The sequence below is a fragment of the Hirundo rustica genome, chromosome 10, assembly GCF_015227805.2.
Source record: "Hirundo rustica isolate bHirRus1 chromosome 10, bHirRus1.pri.v3, whole genome shotgun sequence".
Taxonomy (NCBI): Eukaryota; Metazoa; Chordata; class Aves; order Passeriformes; family Hirundinidae; genus Hirundo; species Hirundo rustica.
In genome coordinates this window covers 16946772-16972639 of record NC_053459.1, presented here as the reverse complement: position 1 = coordinate 16972639, position 25868 = coordinate 16946772, and the positions used below count along the sequence as shown (strand labels likewise).

The 25868-nt window shown below is 41.9% G+C and overlaps 1 protein-coding gene across 3 annotated transcripts; it reads left to right on the top strand.

The window, feature by feature from the left end:
• The first annotated feature begins 2040 nt into the window (after positions 1–2040).
• Positions 2041–12999, top strand: LOC120756982 (cytochrome P450 2J2-like). Of its 3 annotated transcripts, XM_040073898.2 has the most exons (10): positions 2041–2145; positions 2413–2518; positions 3843–4005; positions 5142–5291; positions 6347–6507; positions 8433–8609; positions 10105–10246; positions 10409–10596; positions 11022–11163; positions 12298–12999. In XM_040073898.2, exons 2-10 carry the CDS (start codon positions 2513–2515, stop codon positions 12474–12476), a joined length of 1308 nt encoding a protein of 435 aa, XP_039929832.1. In that variant the 5' UTR covers positions 2041–2145; positions 2413–2512; the 3' UTR covers positions 12477–12999. The 3 variants fall into 3 exon arrangements, with proteins under 3 accessions (XP_039929832.1, XP_039929831.1, XP_039929833.1); XM_040073897.2 differs by lacking the exon at positions 2041–2145 and having other exon boundaries at positions 2348–2518; XM_040073899.2 differs by lacking the exons at positions 2041–2145; positions 2413–2518 and adding an exon at positions 3083–3142.
• The last annotated feature ends 12869 nt before the right edge of the window (positions 13000–25868 follow it).

Genomic DNA, 25868 nt, shown 5'->3' with positions numbered 1-25868 from the left:
CTGCACAGCTTCACTTTTGCAAGTATTGTACTAATCTTCCTGAGCCTTCACACTGTGCTTTTAAATCTACTAAAAATCTTAACTTTGGCTTCCTGATAACACTCATTAAAACTTGCTGGTTCTGCCTCTGCGTCCACTTCTTTGGACTGCCCTTTTTTTGGCGTACCATCTTTTAGGCAAGTTGGGTTTTCTGCCAAAAATACGAACCCAGCAGATAGTCTGTCCAGAAGAGGATGCATCAGACAGGAACAGGTCCATGTGAACACAAGAGCCTGATTTTCTTTCCAGTACAGCTCATCCAGTGACATCAGGTACTGGTGGAAATAACTATTCATGCATCTGGTTTCAGACAGTTGGGGAAGTTTCAAATCACTGGAAAAGGAAAGCTAACGGCAACATCTGGCAAGGTAAATTGCTGGCTGGTTCATTTGGCTTCATCCTGCTTCTGACACTGGTGATTTGACTCCAGTCAAACCTGACTGTGTTCTGAAAGAACTCAATTCATTTACTGATATCAAAATACTAATACTAATACAAACCAATATGAAACATCTAAAATTAAGCAATGGAATCTGGACTAAATAGAGAAGAGATGAACATGGTTGCATTTATTCTGTTCATAAAATTTATGTACTTTTTTCTGGCTTCGGTTGTCTGCACACAGAACTATCTTTTTTCCTTTTATTTCAAAACTTTTAAAAATTTGAATCTGATATTTTGGTTTGAAGAAACAAAATTTTCCAAATTTATGTTTTGCTGATTTCAGCCTCATAACGGACAACGGTACCTAATTTGCACTGCTTTTAGCAAAGTCATGGAACACCCCTCAGCCCAATTCCTACCATGTTGCCCATTCTATGCACAGATAAGATGATAAAAGATATTCATCCACATTGCCTTCTCTGTATGACACAGGCACTCCTGTACTCACAAAAGCTGCAAAGCTTGGCCAGCTGAAGGAGATGGACAGCTATCACTGAGTCACATTACTTTCTTCATGCTGCCAGGTTTGCAAAATACCGCATTTATGTCTGCGTTAGAGGGCACAGCAGTGCCTTGTTCAGACTTGAACACATTTTAGTGATGACACTTTCTTTTTGCAATGCAAGTTTGAATCCTCTGGTTACTGGCACACAGAGCTTTCCCCCTGTCTGTGCTCCAAACTCAGTGTGAATCCTTTCATTATCAGATATTTTTAATCCGTCCCATAAAGTTATTGAGAACTGGTAAAAATAGCCAGGATTCTGAAACTCACTAAAAAATAGTAGAAAATAAACCAAGGTACATGAAGCTTTCAATTAGGTTACATTAAAAAAAAAAAAAAAAACAAAAAAAAACCACCCACAAACAAACAAACAAACAAACAAACAAACAAAACAACAAACACCAACCAAAAAAACCAACCAAAAAACCCCCAACAAAACCATAAAGAATTGGACTTCCATATTTAATTTATTTTTGAATATAAAATTTTCAGTGTTGTGATTTTTAAAATTTTTTAATTGTGAGTTTTTAAGCACTATGTCATTAGTATTCACTTGGTGAAATGTGCTTTTTTTCAGTTTACTGGGAAAAAAGCTTGAACGCTCAAGGCCAATCTTTCAGAAATCACGTGTAGCAATCTCATCTTTTAATTGCACCTTTAGTCTGTAACTAGACTTGGTTTTGCCTGTGTAAACTGTGCATGCTGGCAGGCAAATTTAAATTTACAACCATATTTAAATAATTCTTGTGACTAAAATGCCTGGATCATCTTACCTATTGTAAGTACTTACCATGTATCTAATCCAAGCTGTTACAAAGATATACTCTATACTGTTGTAACTATATTTTATGTAACCGTGTAGTCTAACCTATATGTAATGCTCATAATCGGAATTAAGTCATTCTAATGTGAACCACTAAGCATGTTTTTAAAGTTCCCAAGGCAGATGAATCTGACTTTCACTCATCTCATGTCCAGTGGCCAGCAAGGTTTCTCACCTGGTGTCACCCCAATCCAGATCTGCCAGTGGACACCAGCAGGTCCCTGACACAAGCTTCAGGAAAAGTACCTTGAGTACAAGTGATTCCACATTCCAATACTGAGGCTGGCTGTAAACAGAGAGATGCGCTTCTCATCAGGGAACAGTTTGATGCATCTCGGTGCGGCAAATAAATGGGGTGCAGGAAAAGGGCAGGCGTTGATGAAGAGGGAGGGACAGAGGGAGGGAAACAAACTGAGACAATGTAGAACTCAGTTTGCAGACAAAACTGGTGGAACAAGAAGCAAGAGTACTTTTTCCCAGCTCCAGTACCTCCTTTTTGACAGAGACAGCTATAAATCAGCTGATAAATTAGCTCAGAAATGCTAACAGTAACTCAAGGTTTTATAGTCCTGATCGTTTTTTTGTTAATTGTTGAGTTTTTCAGGCTGAGAAAAGCTTGCAAGCAATTCCCTCCTGGGCCGACTCCTCTCCCATTGCTTGGAAACCTGGTGCACTTGAACTTCCAGTTTCATCGGGATCTTCTGATGGAGGTATTTCTTTTAATATACTCTTAATTGGTTATTTTTAGCCATGACTTTAAAAAGTGTGATTAATTGAAGGTTTTAAGTCTGTGAAAGTTACAGACAACATGTAGACATATAAAGATCAATTGATTCCTACAACTGAGTCCCCTTCTTATGTGGAAAATGTTATCTTCATGAGAAACTCAGCGTCCTTAAGAATCAAGTCAACTTGGGGACAGAGTTTATGACTTGTTATTAAACTTGGAGTATACCAATAATCTAAAAGATGCTTCTGCATTGCTAGGTGTGAAGCTATATCCACTGTAGTGATAACTATATCTGCTATCCCTACATGATACTTTTAAAAATTCTCACTGGCATTGCCTAACTTCATCACAAAGTGTGTAATATGGTGCATGTATGCTTGTAGTACAGGAAGGGCATTTGCTCCCCATCTTTGAACAGCTCCTGACAACTGTTTGCCACTTGATGTTAGTGACAACTGCAGTAATTCCTCCGATGGTTTGCAGGTGAGCTCTAATTCAGGTGGATGCCTAAGAGCACACACAGGCCGATGAGTGCAGAGCAGACTCAGGCTGTGATGCCCTAGCAGGGAGAGGAAAGCCAGAATCTGTATAAATACGAGGAGAAGTGAGTGTCTGGAGTGATCAATGGGATGTCATTGTTATGGCACCTCAGACACTGTCTGCCACCTTTTTTGTATAATTGTGGGTGCGTTGGAGCAGAGTCCACACTTAAACAAAGCTTTTTTCAAGCATAGTTGGAGTTCCTCTGCCATACACCCATCCCTGCTTGGATAACTCTGCTGTGTCCAATGATAAGTGCTCTCCTCAGTACTGCGAGGAAACCCTGGACTCAAATGCAGCTCACTGGCACTTCATGGCTGTTGGCTAGTTTCTGTGTCTATGTCCTCTCCTGGAGCATGCAGATGGTGCAGGTTTTATCAGCTTATTTTATTTTGCAAAGGCAGGACTCGCTGGAGGCACAGAGCCCCAGGGTGGTGCAGAGTGTGGTTGTTCAATTAACAAGGTACAAAATGTTTGGGTTGGAGGCAATGCAACATAAAGTACAAAGTTTTCTTTCTTTTGCTGCAGAATGTGCTTTGAAAAGAAAATAACTTCCCCCTGGGGTAAATAAAATTGGCTGCTGAAAGCCTTACTCTCAGCAAAACAACAACAACTTCCTGCTTCCAACTACAACTATATGCACGGAGATGATGTTTTCAGCACAAAGCTGTCCACTGGGCTGGTGAATAGCAGCTGCAGTGTCAGTTGAAGATCTGTATGTGGAGATTAAGCTCTTCTTTTTTTGGCACCTTTTCCACTTACAGCTGGCAAAAACTCACGGCAGCATGTACACTCTGTGGTTCGGGTGGACCCCAGTGGTTATACTGAATGGATTTCAAGCAGTGAAGGATGGCATGACCACACACCCTGAAGATGTTTCCGGGAGGCTGGTGTCACCTTTCTTCAGAGCATTGGCCAAAGGAAAAGGTGAGATTTTCCTGCCATTAATAGTGTAAAGGAATGATGACTTGAAAATTACTCTGCCTAGTTAGACTCTGCCCTCCCATTCAGAATGATCTTCCATCAGCTACTGCTCAAATCCTCCACTGGCTTTTGAGAATATCTTACTCTTTGCCATGGTGCCTTTTGCACTGAGCTTTCCCTAGCCTAGGAAGCATTAAGGTTGTTTCTATTGGATCTTTTTGCTGTATTCAAAATGTTTATATGTGATCCACCCCAGAACCCAGCAATCTTGCCCTCATCACAGATTAATCCATTGTGGTACACATGGTTTTGCGGTACGTCACATGAATGCAATGCTTGTTTGGTAACCACACACATTATGGTTGCCAAACACTTTCCATCATGAGGAAGAGACCTATAAAATCCTTCAGAATTCACATTTCTGTACTCACAGACACTCCCAAACATTATGTGAATATCCCTTATTTGTGAGAGTGCCTCCAACACAGGAAATCCCACTTCTTAAAGTATTCCAGCAGTTTGCAGTCTTTTTTTCCTGCTGCTGCATTTGCTACACCAAAGCAGACACACGTTGTTTAAAGCTGGGTGAAGCCTCACCTTCACAGCAGCATTTCAGGCCTCTTCAGATGACCAGGAGAGCAGTCTAACAATTAATGGAGTTTTGTCTCTTCCAAGATAGAAACAGAGCCCAAACATCCCTTATCTTTCACCTTCATCACCTCAGCCTACAACCATCACATTAATTGATCTGTATCTCCACAAGCACACCCTGTCCTGAACTCTGCTTTGTGGAAATTCATCCAGTTATTCCTGTCTTGAGTGAGATTACTTGAGTATGGCTAAAGTATATCTCCTAAAAAGACATCTAAAGGTGTTTCAGGATTTTTGAAGACATCAAGAAATGAAGCAGTCAGAAATTCCTTAGATTGCTCTTTTCAATTATTAACTATATTCAATATTAAGAACAGTGGTCTAGTTATAGTTTGGGTATGTTTGGCTATGATTTTTGGTTACCAATAATTTCACCTAAAGATACTTGCATCACAGTGTATTCCCTGATTTACTCCATGTGTTTCATAATATTTAAATGAATTGTTCATGCGTATAGAAAATATTAACCTGCCAGGAAACACCCTCAGGTATTATACTTGCGAGTGGCTCCTCCTGGAAGCAGCAGAGACGTTTTGGAATAATGACTCTACGCAATTTGGGAATGGGGAAAAAAGGCCTGGAGCATCGAGTGCAAGAGGAGGCTTCTCACCTGGTGGAGTTTTTTGTGAACCTAAAAGGTATCTTACCTGCTAAGAAATCAGGCACTTTTCAGTCTGGATATGGATCCATATCTTCATTATGCAAACTTACCTACCCCTTTTAGCTGATATATCCAAACTTACCAAAGCACAAGAGCAGACAGGGCCTAGAATCACAAATACTTCTTTCTTTTCTCTTCATACATCTAGTGAAGCTGGAAACTTCTGAAATTCCACCTCCACAGGCCGATAACTTGTCTGTGATATATTGTACAATGACACAATGCTGCTGAACTGCACAGTCAAACCATTCTCAGGCTCCCTGCCATGCATAACTGAAGAGTATTGCAGAGCGTAGCAATTTCCTTAAATTTCAATGCCATTGGGTTCCTTGCATATTTTAATGTCTACCTAGCTAAGTAACTATTGGCAAAAGAAACAAACAAAGTAGGAGGTGGGAGGGAATTTCATTGGATTATCAGGTTAATCCTAGAGTCCATGGCAGGATGATTTCTATCCAAATCACTTTTTATGAATATCTGTTTCATAACTTTAGAAAAAATCATCAGAGAGCTATATGATCTCCTGCTCACAGCTGAGACTATAATAGTTTCATTATATTTACTTTGCAGTTCCTATCTATCTATTCTTCTTCTTAAACCTTCCCACATTCTTCCAGGATTTCCTTATAATTAGTTTTTCCATATTTTTAACATGTCTGTCACTGACTTCCCTTAGTTCATCTCCAGTGGCACTAGTCCCTTCTCACATTCTCTCTTTTCTTCCTCCTCACAGCTGAGGACAGCAGATTTGATGTGATACCCTAGAACAGATTTTAGTTGTACAACATTATTTCACAGGAAGGGCTGTGAAATTGTTTTAGAGCTATAAGGAAACAGTTTAACAGTGTCCTTTTTTCTAAGACTATGTTTTATTTTTGTTAATTCATAGTAGTGCTACGTCTCTGTCCTCATTCACACTCCAGCTGGATAAAAAAGAACATTTTATTAAATCCTTAATAACATGTAGTCCTATCTGAATAAGGATCACCTGAAAAAAACACCGCGAGTGAATTCCAATTACCGTGTTTGCAGGAAGTCCTGTGGATCCTTCTTTCCCTCTTTTCCATTCTATTTCAAATGTAATTTGTGCTGTGGTTTTTGGATATCACTTCTCTGATGAGGACAAAACCTTCCGTGAACTGATCCATGCTACAGAGAAATTATTCAGGTTTGCAGGCAGCTTTGTTCATCAGGTGAGTAAATAATATACTGTTGTTTTTCTGTAATAGGTAAAAAGTGAAAGAGCAGATACAGAAACGGATCTTCACTAAATACAGAGCCACAGGCAAATGTAGCCTGGGAGCTAAGTGTCCTTGGGGAGGGACCTTAATGACTACATCCTTGGTTTTAAGACCAATTTTAGGAACTCTGTTTTTTTGTAAGCTTAGGGGCTTAAGTTCTTTGGTATTTCTTAAACTATTAACAGAAATCTTTAAATTTAATTTGAGACTGGAGTTGGTAATATATTTGAATTCTGCAGTGCTGCTACTCCCATTTCTACTTACGTCTCTTGTCCAAAAATGGGTATTGAACTCTTCTGCTTTTTATCACTCTACAAATCATATGCTGAAAGTTTTCTTTTTTCCCCTACCTCACAAATGATAAAATATTCATTATTAATCTTTTCCTTACTGTGTTACAGCCCACCATTCACACATTGCAAAAACAATACATACACTCTCTGACAGCCTTACAATCGAAGTTCTGCCAGATTCTTTTGTAGCTCCTTCCCACAAAACACCATAAAGACCAACTTTGCACTTGAAGCGTCCTGAAGTGCATTTGAGGTATTCCTCATGAATTAGACTTCGTGTTTTAGACCCTTAAAGAGGACAAACTGTGTGTAATGGAGAATGTGGATGGCATAGCAAATTTAACTGGCATTTGAGTTTTATAGGAAAAGGCAAATTAAAATGCTGATGTGGCAGTAAAGCTCTGTCATATGAGACTAGCACTATACAACTTTTCCATAGTTAAAAATACAAAAGTAGATTAGATCTGTGGATGATCAAAACCAGGAGTTAAGATACAGAGGAGGTTCAGGATATCCTGCTGCAAGAGTTTGTAAGCACTGTGAATTGGAGTTATGGAAATGGAAAAAAATTGTAATAGTACAAAATGAAATTACAAAACATTTTAGGAATTAATGAGATTAATTAATAGGATTAATTATTCTAAGCTCACTTACTTTGAGTTTAGAACATTTCAGTGCAAAGGTTAAGGGGAAAAGGATTGGTGTAAACTAACAGACAACAGGATGAAAAAGGCAAACAGGATCTTAGAGTACTTCCAGTACTGTTTTCCTTTGAGATCCAGTGAAATGTTACAGTAGGTTCTATAATAATCTGTGAGACATGTTCTAGGGTCTTGGACATCTTTTGTTGTGATTCTGAAGGGAAACAAAGGTGGAGAAGTGGTAATGAAGTAACCTATAAAATGTCACATAAAATTAGAGAAACTTCGCTTATTAGGTCTGAAAGAACAAGGAGAGGAGATGGAACTGCTCTTTGCTGGGCAGGATGGAATGGCAGATGCTGCACAGACAGAGCTATCCAAGACAGAGGACAGTACTTAGAGCTGACAAATGTGTGTGTGAATACACTCAGCAGACTGAGGATGTAATATTGTTAACCACCAGAATAATTATTGCTCCTTGCAGTCACGAGGACTCTGACTAGGAAAACTAAATTAGCCCTTATCTTAGAGTGATATCCAGACCATAATTCCTTTTGTGAGCTCCAAAAACCCCAGCAGTTACTTGAGTCTGCGGACCTGTTACTCCTAGTAGCCCCATGGTATCCAGAAAGGGTGTCCTTACATTTTGAGTGTTGGGAGCTGGGGTCTCCAACTGTGCAAGAGTGAGGTCATATAGTGACCTTCACTAGCCAAGTGAGCTTAGAGGCATGAGCAGAGTGTTAGAATTGCCTTGACCCCTGGAATTGTGTCAAATTACTAGTAAAGCCTTCCCACACGACGGCAAAAGTCTGCTCAAAGCAATGCTAATTTGTTTATTCCACTATCAACATTTCTGGGCAAGACAATTCAGACTTTTAGTGTGTCTAAAAGCAGCTTTTTCTGTGACAGAGAATTAATGGTACCTCTTGTGTACATCCTGCAGTTGTATGAAATCCTGCCCTGGCTGCTGTGTTGCCTCCCAGGGCCACATAAGGAGGCGTTGGCTTGCTATGATGTCCTGAGTTCTTTTGCAAGGAAGGAGATCAGAAGACATGTCGAGAGAGGGATACCAGCTGAACCACAGGATTTCATTGACTTTTACCTGGCTGAGATTGAGAAAGTAAGTGTGGATTCTGGCTGATCATGCTGTTATGAAGTACAAGGTCAAATTATTAAGACCACTAAATCACTCAGCGTGACCCTTCCACCATAGTTTCTTACATTTCATAAGCATCTTAACATGAATACAATATCTTGGTACTTACTAACTCATGTGTCTCAGAAAGGCATGCAGTTTTGTATTTTGGTTACATGAATGAATTACCATCAAGTATGATAGGAGGAGAACCCATGAGCTCTCATCTGCTTTCCATAAATATCCATGAGTATACTCCAATCCTGTAATAAAAATGAGACAGTTTATTCCTGTAGACTACATAACTTTGGGAGACCACTTCATCTTCTACAGCAAGGCTCATGTTTACAGTGGGATTAGATACACATGCACAAATAACTGCCCTGAAACAGCAGGCACGCTTCTTTGGGATCCAGTGTGTGTGTTCCAGCACTGGCTGTCCTTGTGCCATGTAACTGTGTGTTTTCTCCCTTGGCAGGCAATCATTATCCCTATATTACCTCTAATTTCCCCACTATTTGGGGCGTGGCTGGCTTGGCCCCTATATTCAAATTGGACAGCCTAGAAGATAATTTCACAAACAATGCAATAATCAGCATTAATCTTCTTCCCTGCCCAGGCTGTTATTTTCCAAAGTAGGTGGTGACTCTGAGCCAGAGAGGCTCTGCCAAGAGCACTATGGTTTCTGCTTCAAACTTTTCAGGAGATAAAGGAAGCATCTCTTTCCAGGGGTAGATGAAGTTTATGTAATTTCTTCCTCTGGTCATAAGATTTCTGCTAGTCAGGCTGCTGTGTCCTCACAGTGTTGGCTCATGGGCTCTGAAAGGAGCTGATACATCATCTTACACATGAGTGACTATGACAAGATTTACTAAAATAAGCATTTTAGAGGCAAAGATGCAGCTTTCTCTGGTGTCAGTGGTGCAATTTATTGCTGTCTGTTTGTTTGAAAATGCTTTTGCCTAATGTATTTTCTCTAGTTTTATTTTAATTTTACTCCCTTATTATTCAGAATGAAATACATGGGTAACTCTTGCCCATCAGCTGACGTTTATCCTGAAATGAGAAAAGAAATTACTCTCAAAATGATCTGTTGAAATCCTTTTATTCAGATACATTTTCCTTTGGCATTTGCTAGCACCATTAGATACCAAGGCCAAGGAGTGACATGTTGGAGGGCACTTGCTTGTAAGTGTACTCTAGGCTAACTGCAAATATTTAGTGTGTTTTGAAGTTTTTGTGATTAAGTCATCAAGCATAGAATTGCCTTTTTGTGATGAAAGAATAATCCACCTCATGAAAGACAGCAATGCAGACTTACTGTGCCTGATTGGGAAACTACTAAATACTTAGTACACATCAAAAACTGTAATTTTGACTATTCTTTGTGCACATGCCAGCTGTGGAAGGTATCACACAGAGGGCATACAGGCTAACCAAATTTTTATGATTTAACTTCAACTTTTATCACCATCTACAGTCTAAAGAGGGGGCCAAGCCCAAGTATGATGAAGAGAATTTGGTATATGTCATAAACGATCTTTTCCTTGGTGGATCAGAGACCTCAAGCACTACATTGTACTGGGGACTGCTCTATATGGTGGCGAATCCAGACATCCAAGGTGAGAGTGGTGGGATTTTCCTGTTTATTTTTATTATCCTATACTAAACTCAGGCATTAAATAATATTAAATCTCAGGGTATAAGCCTGATTGGCTTATGTACTATGTTGAAATAATGCATTTTTCTGTTGCTCCAAGAAAAGTGACCACATTTCTCCACAGCAAAAGTGCAGAAGGAGCTGGACGTTGTTCTGGGTCCTTCCCAGTTAATCAGTTATGAGGATCGGAGAAGACTGCCCTACACAAACGCTGTGGTTCATGAGATTCAGCGCTTCAGCAACATCGTCTTTGTTGGCGTGCCCAGGGTGTGTGTGAGGAACACAACGCTACTGGGATTCCCTGTCAAAAAGGTACAGACACATTTTCAGCTTCTGTTCTTTTTTTGGCAGAGAGGCATTTAGTTTTGTAACCAGTTTTCCATCTATAAACTACTCTATTAAACTCAGGAATGTGGTGCCTGGGGAAGAGTTACTATTTGTGACTCTAGGAATGAAAGAAGTGTTTTACTTAGCATATAGATGCTCATACAGCTGATAAGACCTCTGCCAGGGAAGCCTCAGTTTCCTGCCCATTGTCACAATTGCACAGACCAGCTCTGTTTGGCAGAGGTTGGACTGAGAGGAGAAACTGGTTTGCCAAAGCACTGGTTAAGACATCCCTGCCCAGCTTGGCACTTGCCCAAATGCTGACAAGCAACAGTTTCATCCATCAGGCACAAACTGACGGGTGACAGTCACTAGTAGCTGGAACTGAAACAACAGTTTCTTTTTTGCAGGGAACCATTGTTATACCAAATATAGCATCTGTTCTTTATGACCCTGAGCAGTGGGAAACACCTCGACAGTTCAACCCTGGCCATTTTCTAGATAAAGAAGGAAACTTTATACCTCGAGAAGCTTTCTTACCATTCTCAGCAGGTAAATACACTGACAGTTTGAACTGACCTGACAGATGAGGTGGTGAATACAGAAGTATGAGATTATGGTATTTTACAGAAGTATGAGATTATGGTATTTCTTCAGATAACATCTTCTAACTCTGCTGTTTGCTGCTTTTAAAGAACATTCCTGGCTTGTTTCTGCCAAAGGAAAGGCTTCTGTGCTGTATGACCCCAACTGTTCATAGGACACTCTGGTGGGAATCCCACTCAAACTCCTGAACCTCTTGGGCTGGCTGCATGCTGCAGTCACACACAGGATTTGTCTCTAGTATTCTTCACACATGCTTATTTTCCTGAGAAGTAATTTGTCCTGTGTGTACTGGAGTTAATTGAAATCCCTTTTAAAAAACAAGCTGAAAGAAAAGTAGAAGGCATCCTAATAAACACAGGATTACGCTCTTGCTTACAGAACTGAAAATCCAGTTGCAAAAGAAGGAAACAAGGCAACAATGCACAGACAGTTAGTAATCATACTTAGCAGTAAAGTTCCTGCTATCTGTTTTAGTTTGTTGATAGTCACTTAAATGTCCATACAGAAGTGGTTTCCTAATTCAAATGGCTTTTTCTTTCCTTACATTTGTCTGCTATCTGGAAATGTGGATGTAATATTTATCTTTTGTGCTCACACCATTGGTGCCAAGGAATGGGAATCCTGGGAAATGAACAGTAGGCCTCATGTTTTGCCTATAAAGTGACCAAGCTTCTGTTCAAGCCTCAGTTCTGGCAACTGCAAAGGCCACTACTAAGTAATTTTGCTCTGCTGATGTTAACTCATTAAAGCATGTGCAAACAGCTGGCAGATGTTTTGTGTATGGTCCTGAAGTTCAACATCTTCTGGAAAAGCAAAATAGTCTTTTTCTGTCAGGTCAACAAAGAAATTATGTTGTCACCTCATGGACTTCCATTGAAATTTTCATTTTGTGTCTCCTAATCTAGAACATTGGATGGGATCTTTTTGAGAGAGAATTCACATAGTTTTAGTTCTGTGGCTTTCATGGTGCTCTCCTTGAATAAAACAAAACCCACCTCTGCTTTCAACAGGAACAAAATAAGTGATCATGAAACTGAAAAATTCCTAGATACTCACTGTCCTTTCCTCTACCCTCTGCAGGGCACCGGGTGTGTTTAGGGGAGCACTTAGCGAGGACCGAACTCTTCATTTTCTTTGCCAGCCTGCTGCGGGCGTTCACCTTCCAGCTCCCCAAGGGCGTGACAAAGATCAACACGGAGCCCATTTTTGGGGGCACTCTGCAGCCCCACCCCTACAGGGTTTGTGCCATTCCACGCTAGGCTGCAGCAGCCACAGGTCAGCATGAGACAGTCACCTTTACCTCTGTGAATTTCCTCCCAGGCGTATAAACCTCTTTCTGGCTATTGATATCAGTCTATCCCAGAGCTATTCAGAAAGTGGATGCAAGCCAAGATCCAGACTAACAGGACTTTTTTGGTCTGGTCTTTGTGAAAGTCATGGATATTCTCACAGGGATCTTGACTGTATTCTCCTCTCTGAGAGCACTTGAAGCCAGTGGTTCCCAGCCGAAGCCATGTTGTATCTCCTTGTCCTAGTCAAGCAAAATCATCCTCACGCTCAGTTCTGAGCAAACCTCAGGAAAATTCAACAGAGTATCTCAACAAGAGCCAAGCGGATGCCATTTCTGTGAGGGTCCTGATGACCTCAAGTAATCTGACTGTAGAAAGCACACTATTAAAGCTCACTTTTGGTTTTATTTTCCTGAACTTAGCCACTTATTTTGTCAACAGGTCGCAAAAACAAAACAAAACCATCACTCAAATCCCAGGAAACACATTAGAATGCAGGTGCTTTCACATCTGAATTTGACGTTAAGTATGTCCCATATGCTAGGTGAAAAGTCATTCTAAAGTTGAAGAAAGAAACTTAAATTTGCTGTGCACAATCAATGCGAATGTGTGACTTTGCAGGCTAATTATAGTTACATTATATTGTCAAGTTGTTAGTTAGTGTTTTATTTTTAATGATGCAGAATCACACCCATTATCAATCCTGCTTGGATGAGGCATTGAATGTGAGATGAAAGTCATTTTGCCTGTGAGTGTCATTGCTAACTCCATGACAGAGGACTGTAGAGGCTTTGAAAGGTAGCCTCTAGGGGCTACCTGAACACTCAGATAGTCTCCATTTTCTTTGTGCCCTTTACTTTTTTATTGCAACCCACACCACACTTCCTGTTTTCCATTCAACTCTCCCTTGCCCTCTTTCAGTTCCTGTTCCCACCTACCGTTTATCCATATAAACTCTATTTCAGGATTCACCTTGATGTGATGACATCAAGCATCTATCCTTTTTTTTTTTCTGCACAAGTGTTAGTATAGGAATTCCTGCTGAGCTGAAAACAATCACCAGCGTGTTTTCAGGAGGGAGCTTGGAAAATCTTGTTGTTGTTGTTGTTGTTCTTTAAGGGTCCAGATTACAGCAAAAAGAGCACAGTAATTGTGGCGGGTACACTAGAGGTGATTTAGTGTAAGAAAAGACATAAATGACAATGTGATGCAGGAATTCTAAAATATGTGTTATTTAAGGTAGCTGCTCCTTGGCACTGATTCAACTCAAGAGTAGAGAGTTTGAGCACACAGCTGGAGGTTATAGTCAAGTTCACCTGTAACTTTGTTAAAGTGAAGTACTGGAGAGTTCTTGTATGCAAATCACTTTTGGAAAGGATTCAAATGTTGGAATTGAGTAGAGCTGCCTGCAAACTCTACTGTAAACTAAGGATCAAATTTATATTGAGGACCAAAAGTGCTTTTATGTTGTATTATAAAGTATTTATAATTAAATCATTGTGGTACATCTGAACTTCCTGAATTTAAAATGGAGGAGAATGTTACTAAAGAGAAGTGAGAACTGACCAGATCCTGGCATGACTTGTAGCTCTGGCAGTAGTCTGCTTCAGCAAAACCCAGCACTGGCAGGCTTGCAGAGCTAGAAGGGAAATGAGGGCAGCGAGGGCTTTCACAAAGGGACAGCTGTAATAAATAATCCAGCCTGTTACTCCATGCAGCCTGTGTTCCACGGTATACACACTCCTACTCAGCCTCCTTTCCAGTTTTATCCACGCTTCTCTTCTACCCTATCCACCCACATCTGCTCCTCTCCAATAAACCTGTGTCTTGATTTAAAAGACAGATGTCTGCCAAGGAAGGCAGGAACCTTCCTGGGAATGGAAAATATGACTCCCTTCTCCCCACATTATTATAACTTCGAAATTACGGGGCTTTCAGGCCAAGATATGGGGAAAGGAATAACAGTTCTGGACTAGAATGTCTATACACCAACACAAACAAACAATAACGGCAGCGACACCAGTCAAAACCACAAAGCCAGTCCCAGCCATCTCTCGGCCATCAGACACCATCCCCCTCGGTGCAGTTCCGGCCACCGCCAGCAGGGGCGCTGGTGGCTCCCGGCCGGGCAGGGCGGGTGTGATGATTCCCCCGTGGCTGCAGGGGGCGCTGTGGCGCCAGGCCAGCCGCCTCTCCATGCGGCGATGGCGGCAGGAGGCAGGGAGAAGGGGCTCCCCTTGCAAAACTCACCGGGAGCAGCTGGTCTCAGTGCCGCTCCGCATGGTGAAACGGGTTGTAGCAGGAACCTCAGAGAGGCAGCTGGAACAGCAGGGGTGAGCAGACCCGGGGTGGCAAAGTGTAGCCAAAAGCCCTGAGGTGGTGGCAGAAGCAGTGGGGCTCTGGGCACATGCCAGGACTGAAGCTGAAGTGTATCCAAAACCCCCGAAGCAGCAGCAGAAAACAACGGGGGTTGGTTGGACTTGGGAAAAGAGAGAAGGTGGAGGGGGTTTTGTTGTTTCAGGTTTTCCCCGGGCTCTCACATGTCCCATGTGATGTCCTGGGAATGGCAGCAGCACTCAGGAGGTGTTCCCTCTGGAGAGCTTTCAGAGCACCTGCTGGCATCGAGATCCTCCTCCTTTACTGTGTTCAGCGCTATGACCAGCTTTGTGCTGGCTATTTTGTAACATTCTGTCCTGTGTGTGTAAAATTAATTTCAATTAATCTCAGTAAAACTCACAGCCATGTCTGGAAACTCGCTGAAGGAGGTATGGTATATTTGCAGGGATGGTACAAAGGGATCTAGGCTTCACTAGGAGTCTACAAAGGGATCATTAGGCTTCACTTGATTTACCATTCTCACTGGTGATTAAGAAGAGTTGAAGAGTCGAACTGCTTTGCAATGTGACATTTTAAAATTATTCTAAACTCCTTTCAGAAGTCTTAGAGAAAAAAGGGGTTTATGGGTTTGACTGAATATAAAAAGGAAGACACAATGTAGAAAATAATTCATAGAATAAAGCGTAGACAAATGTGGGCACAATAAAACACAGGAAAATAGTCCTAAATTATCTGGGTCATTCCCCAGAATGCTCTGAGGAGGCACTATAAATCTGTATGAATGATCTGTTAAGGTGATTTCACAGAGCTCATATTAGCTGGAGCAAATCAACGGCTTTATATGCATGTGGAAACATATCTTATAGAAATGAATAAAAAATTGTGGGTTTCACTGTAGATTTCTCCTTGCTTCAGAGACATCCACAGGAAATAAGGCAATCAGATTTAAAAACACAGCAGCTATGAACCCTATCTTTTAGATTAAACCAAAAGGTTTTAAAATTTCTTCTTCCCCTTCCTCCATGTCCTGAGGGGAATAATTTAAATGAAATTTCCATTCAAAGTAGATTTTACAATTCCCCCCTTGGGGAAAGAGGGAAGTCTCAGTAGGAGCTGAGAGACTACAGTGTGCTAGGTGAGAAATAGCTGGTGGGAAAGTGTCATATATTAAACAAATTTCATCTCAGCAGCCCCTGCCCTGCTGAAGATTCCAGAAAAGAAAAATTACAAGGAGTGAAGTGAAATGGTGGGAGGGAGAGAAACCTCTTTCATACTGCTAGAGTAAAAGGAATTCAGCTTTTGTCCTGATAAGCACAGAGGATAGACAGGGAGCAGCAAGGAGTCAAGGGAGCATTCAGCAGCTCCTGTTTTAATTTCCTCAGCAGCAGTGTCACAACTGTGCTGAGAAAAGGAGACCAGACCCCCTGGGCCAGCTCCTCTCCCCACCACTGAAAAGAGATTGTGCTGGCTTCAGATAGCACCACAGCCAACACGACATCTGCAGGAAGTTATGCAGCTTGGGTATTTAAAGTAGCTAGCATATAAATTATAAAATAATCTAAAGATGCCATGTAAATAAGGGGAATTATATGTGGAATAATGCTGTATCTGTAGCTTACTCTTGTGAAAACAAATGTCACTGCCAGAGCCCATGGAAAAAAGCCTGGATTTAGGAGAAACTTCTAAGTCTCAGAGGGAATGGTGCTTTAGCCATGTATTTCTAAATGCTGCTAATCAGTGTCCTGAAACTGAACCATCATCATCATGTCCAAACTTATCTCTTGGGAAAGTTAAGTAGTAGATCTTACAGCCAAAATATACCTTGGATACTCCAGTATGTTGAGATCTTCACAGGAAGGCTTTCAGTTGTCAGGAACTTGTATGTTTTGCACATTATTTGGTAAAGAAGGAACACACAACTGCTGCATTTTCTGGTGTCACCAAGGGCTCTGTCCTACAGGATGGCACAGGAGGAGAGTGGTGGGGGAATGGGATTCTATGAACTTGTCTGAAAGCTTTCACTGATATAAGAAAATCCCATGAACTGTTCTGAAATCAGCAAATCAGCAGATCTCTAAAAGAAACACCTGCCATTGAGAGACTTCCAGCTCAAACTTTTGCTATCATTCCAATCTTTTTTAACATTGCCCGTGAGACAGGGTGCTTTTTGAGACAGAGACTTACAAGACACTACTACTTTCTACCGCTCTTCACGTTTACTTGGTTTGGAAAATCAGAGACTCTGCAAACTATTGTTTGCTGGAGTCATCTGGAATTGATGACTGTATATGTTGTAATGTTGGCTGTACTCTAAACTCACCCCTCTCTTGCCTGAAGATTAAAGGCAACGCCAGCTCTGCAATATGACAAAGACAACCTGGTCTGGGTCCTCCACGTCCTCTTTTTGGCAGGAACAGAAACCACAGCGACCACTTTGCACTGGGCACTGCTCCATATTTTGACTTATTCCAGAAAAGATGGGGGACTAATGAGGTCACATGCAAAACTGCTTGGATTGTGCTTTCTCAGAGAACAAACCAAGGTCGTCACAAAGGTAAACATTTGTAAAACTGCATCCAGTTGGAAATTCATACTCTCTGTGAGCTGACAAACACCCCTGATTTATTGAGAATCATGGGCTCACTCAAGCCCCTTAGCTCCATCTTGCTGGCTTGCAGCTTGGCAAGAAGCACCCACTCTTTCTTCCTTTCCGTGAGAGTCAGGATGAAAGCAGAGGGAGGCGGGCACGCAAGAAGCTGTGAGATAACTGGAGATTACAATGTCTCTACGGCTGTGCTGTGAGCACAACCAGTTCCCCAGGCCTCTCCCAGGGTGGTCCTGATGAGACAGCAGCCTTGTCAAATTGCAATTGACGGAGAGAGGGGAAACTCCCGGTCTTAATATACAGCTGCAACACGGGATCAAAGGAATACCTTCCTTACAGGCCACCACTATCCTTCACCAGTACAACCTGTTCCAGGCAGCGGCAGACCCCCTGAATGTCCCTCAGACTCCTAATGCTGAAGATTCTCTCTCAGAGAAAGGTTTTATATGGGGGAGAGAACAGTACTGGCAGCTCCTGGGCTCTTGAGAAGTATTTTGCAATGCTTCATTGTCTTTCACAATGTTTCTGAGGAATAACAAATTCATTAGATTTGTTTTCAGTCTTCCATAAAGTTCTCCCATTATTATGTCTCTCCATTCCTGAGCCATCTATACACTTTATACCTGCAAAATCTTATTAGGGCATTAGCTGAGGATGTTTTAGTGCATTAGAAGGAAACAATCACCAGAGAGCCTAATATAATTTCCGTACAGGGTAGTTCTCTGTTTACTGTCACTGGAGTGGTTAACTGGGAATGTATTTGTGACAGCAGCAGCCCAGGGCGCTGTGCTGCCGCTAAAACGATCAGTGAGTCTGCCAAAAGGGGTGGTCCTGCCCACTTTTGTCCTTGGCCGTGTTCTCACTCTGATCAGTGAGGCAGCAGCCAGCAGGTGAGTGTGTTCAGATTGCTGAACCAGCAGAAAACTATCACTGCAACTAAAACTGAAAGGCTTTCCACCAGATTAGCCAGATGAATCCAGGCACTTTATAGCTCTGTGTTGCTGGATCCTGAGAAAGGGAAAATGAGGGGATGGGACTCCTTGTTTTCAAGGCATCTTGCTTATAGGTGGATTACAGGCTGACTATGACTCGCAACTACATGACCACCTTGTCCAGGATCACAGAGGAGATCTGCAGCACAGCAGGGAACTGAATCAAGTCTTTAAAGTCCAAACCAGTGTCCAGAGTAGGGCACCAGCCTTGTTCTCACTGGGAGAGCTGAAAAGGGACCCAGCTCAGTTCACTCAACCCATTCTCCTGCTCACTCTGAGCACAGTGGAAGGGACACACTTCACTGCTGCCCAGATGCCTTTACATGGGACTAGACATGATTAATTTCCTGGGCTGTCCAAGTGCTCCAACATGGCTAATGCCTGTGGGAGTGTGGATCTGGGGGCTGCAGGCCCTGGGGCTAGCAGGTCACAACTGAGTGAGGAGAGACATGAGAACAGCAATGTTCTCTAAAAGTAAATTTTTTGTGTGTGTTTTTGTTTTTATCTGGATTTCTCTGTTTTACTCAGACATCCAGAGAGCCTAAAGGAAACTGCCTCCAAGACTGACACCTATCTCCTTAACCAGCTGTGGACACTGGAGTTCCAAACTCTCCATGAAACACTCTTGAAGGTATTGGTGCTTTTTATAGTTTCATGAATATTTCAGCTGTAGACTCCTAATGTATCCTTGGCTAGAATGTAAAAGCAGCTTTTTTCTCCTTCCTGGCTTCAGTCTGAACTATGAGCTTTCCAGGCAGAGCTCAAGGCCTGTGTATCCTTGATGGACTTTAAAGAGGACTAGTATTGAGTTGAAAAGGCCTGTAGCAACAGTTGGAAGTGGTGTAAAGCACTGAACAGTCACCTGGCCAAAAAAAAAATGTCTGAGGAATCATGTTATTATGGTACAAGTTACCAAGAGGAAGGAAAGGAAAAAGGAAGAACCAGCAATAGTCCTCAATGAGAAGCAGAAAGCAAAGTTTATTTGCTTAGGGAGTTAATTCTGTAGCCCTTATTTTGGCAATACTACTGGTTGTGTCTTGGCACAAGGAATGGCAGGCCATGGAATGCTCCTTGGCAGTGGCCTGACCAGGCCGGTGTAGAAGCAGCAAAGCAGGTGAGACTGCAGCTCACTAGAGGTGCTACTGCTCCAGGCCAGTCCTTGCTGCTGAGAAGAGGAATGAAGGGAAAAAGATGAAGAAAGGTGATATTACCTGTGGTGTTATGATATTGAAGGTCATGTTGAGACAAAATTTCCTCTTCCCCAGAGTTCTGCTGGTTTGGGGAGTGTGTTGCAAATGTCAGTAATCACCAGAGCCACCGTGCATGGCAAAACAGCCGAGTGGATGGACTAAAGTCTTAATCCATTCAACTGCATAAGTGAGCAGCTGCACAGACCTGCAGCCAGGTAACATTGTCTGTACTCTTTGGTAGGGTATCAACACAGCTTTTCTGGCTTTTTTGTTTTGTTTGACAGTGTAGGGGCACATTAATAATATTACTGACAATCCTTAATATGGCCTACAGGCTGCATCTGCCAAGATGAGTCAGGAAGGATTCCTGCTCAGGATTCAGGCTATGCCCTTATCTCTCTCTGTCCTGGGAAATATACCTATATTGATAAAGAGTCGAGTCCCTAAGCCTAGGACATGTATGAGACAAAGTGCATTAGTAAGGCTCCCTGTTTTCCTGTGTACAAAAGAAAAAACAGGCTCTGCTGTTTCTTTGGGTACCAACTGGAATCCAGTTCAGGCACTTGTTTCTTCTTCCCTTTCCACTGTACTTGGGCTACTAAGGTGAAAGACTGCACTCCAACTGCTGTGAAAATCATCCTTCAAATTACTGTCCCTTATGGAAAACAACCATTGCTCCTAGCAAGTGACATCAGCCAGGTGCCCGTTCATATTTGGATGCATTCTCAGTATGGTCAGCATATTCCAGAATCCCTGGCTACATCTTTGTTTCCAAAAATTGCAAAGGCCTGCATACGCATCTAGAGAGATGCAGTCCTGTTTATAGATGCTCTGAGTTCAACAACACATTACCAAGGGATTCCTAAGAGCAAGCTGGAGAACTCTGCACATGTTGAAAATGCTCAGACTCTTAACAGCTTAACAAATGCCGTGTTTTCACCAGTTCCCTGAATATCCCTGGAGCAAAGAGGTGCCTTTTCATCTTTGAAGGTCCAGCATATATTATCAAAGTGCTGCAAGTTCTCAGAAAAAGGTCATGTTTTATACATATACTTACATAAATATGTATATCGTTGCATATGGTGCAGGAACAATCTTTATTCATTCTTCTGTTTTATACTTTAAAATTCCTAAAATACATGTTCAGAAATCCTTACCTCCTATCCCATACAGTCACAGGCGAGCTGATGTTTCCTATCTGAAATCACAAATCTTTGTGCAAGGTGATGCTATCTCACCTTCCCTCCCTCTGTGCAATTAAGTCTTTCTCAACTATCCAGGTCAAAGAGTTTAAAATTGGTCTGTAATTTATAGCTGCCAGAGATTTGATTTGCAGAGCTACTGAAAACCCAAACTCCACTGGCAATCAGAAGGATCTGTTCAGAGTATTCAACACATCTCCAAAGAGAAACTCCAGAACAATGACTGATTGAAAAATTTGCCCCACCGGCCTCACCAGATTCTCCAGCACAGCAGTGAGTGAACATTACCATCTAATGGCTGTGCCTGCTAATTACAGCTATAATTCCTGCTTTAATGGTGGAGGCTGGTCCTTGTGTAAGTACTGATACTCTGAAAAGGCTGTAGGATTGTAAAACAAATAAACATGGAAAGATAATAAAAGTAGAATTTATGATTTTGCAATATCCATCAATCACCTCCGGTGGGCAAGGTGGAGGAATCCTGCTAAAATGTTTCTGGGTAACATGTCACAGTTGCTGCGCTGATGGCTACACATGCTGCAGGCACATGAATAATGACCACTATAAATAATAATCCAATGCATTAGTAACTGTGAAAGCCTTTTAAGATTCTAATAGTGAAACATGATTCCAGCCTTTTTTTTTTTTTCCTGACAGCAGGATGAAATTTCTCCCATCCCTTCCCCGGTCAATACCAAGGGTTGTGCCAGTCCTAAGCTTCTCCCTAGTCCTCCATTTTATTGCAGGCGTCATCTGTGTCAGTGGGCACATCTAGAAGCAGAAGATGATTCAGGGTGATGATTGAGAAAGCTAGGACTAGGGAAGAAAATCCTGGAAGCCTGGATGAAGGGCAAAGCTTGCTGCTTCACTGTCAGAGGAACAGGGGAAATATAGATCTGTATGTTTACATGACATAGACTCATTCTCCTTATTTCCAGCCCTGTTTTTTCTGCTGGAAGTTGCAGTTTCCACAGTAGGTTCGGCATGAGGTTTACACAGCTGATGCTTTCACACTGCTGCCTAGAACATCACACCTGACTCACTGCTCTCCTGCTAACCCTTTATGGGAGAGAGTGACAAACAAGAGGTTCCCAAACTGTGCTGATTCTTTGCTTTTCTGTAGGATGAAGTCTTGTCCCAGCATATTATAAAGGGCTGGAAGAACAATCCCCCCCACTTTGTGTCTTGATTCCTGCAGTCTCAGCTATTTGTGTAATCCCATGCAAATCAAGAGCTCAGAGCCTATAAAGGGTCAGAGCCTATAAAAGAAATTAATCATGCAGCTTGCTTTATTTGTAGGCATGGATCTCTGTGTTCCACTCCCTTCTGCCATCAAATGGATGTGCTTTTTGGACTTTGCTTCACTACTGAGGCTGTCATGTGCCGGAGGCTGCTCAGAATTCCATGGCAGAATTCCATGGCACCTCCTGGCCTCAGGTGAGCAAGGGCTTCCCTGTGATTGTATCAACACCTGGCAGCATTCCTCAGTGAGCTGTGGCATGGTGTGGTGGTTCTTTGCCAAGGCACAGAGAGGAAGAAGAGCTCTTAAATAAACACTGAACTCTGCTGCAGCCAGCATTCACTGCTGTGCCCTTCTTTCTCAATAATGATCCCTCTGCAACCATTCCTGGCTTGCTTTGCCTACAGACCCTTGAATCTCCTGTAACAGCACTCTTCAGAGAGACTGGCCTGACTTTATATATATAATACGCAGCATCAAATTTGCCATGGGGCCAGAATCAGGTTTTTCCTCTTAGCTTGTGCCTTGGAGGGTTTTGTAATAACCCCGATTTCCTGTGTTAGACTGGGCTGCAAGAACCATCCAGAATAAACAGGGCAAGCTAACATGAATGTGGCTTTGAGAACTACAGACAAGCATTAACTTAAAATTTAGGAAGGAACAGGTCATTTGGGAAAGAGTTGAGTTAGAAAACTTCAGAAAAATTGTATTTAAGGGCATTTAAATCTGCCAGATCTGAAAGCTACCAGTGGAAATCAGGCAATCTAGGGCTATCCTTAACACACTTCCCTACAAGGTAATTTTTAAAATAATTAAGTGGTCATGCATTTTCTACAGACAGATAACAGATGTGGATCATTGCAATGGTCAGACACAGTTCAGCTACACACATTCAGCCTGTAAGTGCTCTGTGGAGCCGAGATGCTCATGCTCGTCCCCTACTTGTATTTCCAGGTGCAGCTCCAGGACACTTTCCCATCATTACTCAGGCACCTCGTTGATGAGAAGGCTGCTGGCAGTGACACACCTGCAGGATCTGTGAACTCTTACTAAGGCTGAGATCAGGCACCACCAGATGAGCTGGGTGCCTGCACAGCCACAGGACTTCATTGCTGCATGCCTGAATGAGATGTTAAAGGTAACTAATAATTGTCCCTTAGGCAGCTGCTACATATTTCAAATGCTCTTAGTTAAAGTATTTCCAGCAGCACTCCTCCTCCTGCTCCTCCTTTTCTTCCTGAGAGACTGTTGAGCTATTTCTTTCTTTGAATTCAACCTAAAACATAAAAAGAGTGATGTTGTTCCACTCTAGACTGAAAGAAAACTTACTGTGTGCTGTCTTCCTCTTCAGCAAGTTCATATTTTTTAACAGAAGAACACGGCTGCTGTCTCAGCAGCTCCACCAACTCACTGTAGAGCCTGTGATGAAAAACAGATCTGCTGCTGGGAATTTGCTACGCCGTTAAAACAGTCTTAAATCTCACTGCCTGTCTCCTATCTGCAGGCAGAGGATGACATGCTCTCTACATTCAGAGTGCAGTGACCACAGATCTCTTCAGAGCGGGCTCTGACAGCACCTTCACTCTATGCTGAGCACTCCATGTGTATCTGGAAGTGCAGGGTGGGAAATGTGTGTAGCTGCACTTGGATGTGTTGGGTCCTTGTTCATGGCTCATGTTAACTCAGCTGTCCCGATCCTCCACTGTAAGGTGGCTTGGGAATTCTGAGTTTCTGCATAGAGTCTGCACATCGACAATTCTTGAATGCTCATTATTAGTCATTTTTTTAAAAAATTCAGAATGACTCCAAGAGGTGTCAGATGCTGTCATCTGTCTATCCTGTGGAATGGAATATAAGGAATGAACAACCCTGCCATATGCAAAAGCAGTTTTACAAGAAACTCTGTGTTACAGCAGCATGAACCCAGGATTTTTGGGGACCCAGGACACCACACTGCAAGGCTTCCCTGTCACTGAGATTTCTTAATGCCCCTAAGCTTTGGGTACAACCCTTAGACAAAGCAAACTCAGGCATCATATCTTGTGTTTAATCATATTGTCCTGGGCTGCAAAACTACCCAAAGGTGAGTTTGAACAGCTCACAAGGAACTCTTCACTGGGAACAGGATGCTGGATGTTATCTGCATGCTATATGAACAAACCTGTACTCAGTTTCCCTCTCTTGTTGCACAGATGTTACTTTTTCCATTTAACCATGCAGGATTTCAAGACTTAGGTCAGTGTATAAAGGTACCAGTATAACAACTTTTGGCTTCTTTTAGACTGGTACAAGCTAAATATAAAACCCACAGAAATTTCAGAAAAACACTGCCTGTGTATGCAATTTATTGTATCAGCAGAATACTTTAAATCCATATCCAACCCGATGTAGGTGGTCATCGCAATAGGTAAGACCTATGTGGCATTGGAGGAAGATGTCTGAGAAAATCAAGATCCAAGTCAGGGGTTTTGATCAGTGTGAAGCCCCTGCTTCAATGGGGTTTAGTGATCATTCTTTTTTAAGTTTGATAACTGTAATTACTGCATCCTCTGGTGTTCTAAAATCAATCTTTAGGAGTGCCTAATAATTTCTAAATAAGCTATTAAGTAGGAGGTAACAAAGTGTGACCCTGTTTCTCACCCCATAGTAATTACTTGGCACTTGCATTGGGCAATTTCAAGTGAGTGATTGATATCTTAGCAACTTAAGTCATTAGTTTTTGATTCTGTGAAAAGGATCTTTGTATGAGCAGGTCTCCATAGTGATTTGCGTAACACATTCTTTCTGAAATATTTTGGTAAACTGCTGGTCTTCAGAGCACACAGAACCCATTTAGGGTTCAATTTTGTTACCAACCAGGAAATTCTTTATGATTTTTTGAACTATTTCTGCTACTATTTATTTCTAAATCATTTTCCATGTCTTCTAAGGTTATGAACACAGGTTTGAGCCTGTAAGACAACAGGGTGGGAGGACCACTGGAGGACTTGGGGGGCCCTTTTCCCTGTTCTGCCATACTACTGGGATTTCAGGGATATTGCTGAGACACCCATTGCCTTTACTTCCAAATAGTAAGGTAAGAATACCAGCGTTACATTACTGTGTTTTACAAGGAAGAATACACTCATACACTATTGGGCAGAGGATGTGTGGTGCCCTATATATGCTGAATACCATTTTTTTCATGTTCCTGATCGACAGACTGATGAGAGATATTAATTGTTTAGCATAAATAAGTTTTACATAGACTGAGGTACACCAAGTTGTAATATTGTGTGATTTAATAGGGGTTCTTGCTTTGCTGGCTTAGCATGAGTACCTGGATTATATAGGCAATGAATTTTCTGACTCTTTCCACATCACAAATTGATACAGAAACTACATCACTCAGAACTCTATTTACTAACTCTAACATATAGAAGAAATTATTGGTCAGAGATTTGCAAAGCCCTGTGAACAGACTCTGTGCTCATGGAGTAAGGTGGGAACAGATTCTTGGAGTACAAGAGATGCTAAAGGAGGAACTATCGCCCTTATCCTCTATGAACCGTCCATTATCACTTCAGGAGCTTGCAGGTTCTCTACTGGGACATTTTTCCCGTTTTCTGTGCCATCCCTCACTGTACATGAAGGAAAGACCGATGGGGAGGGCATCGAGCTGGGGTTCCCTGTCACCAGCTGGCACAGAAGGCAATGTGGGAAAACCCTTTGAACAGGGTAACTGTCTGATTCTTCAAAGTGTATTTACCGGAGCAAAATTAATTGTATGAATAATTTGTACCGCTCCGGTTCGGTC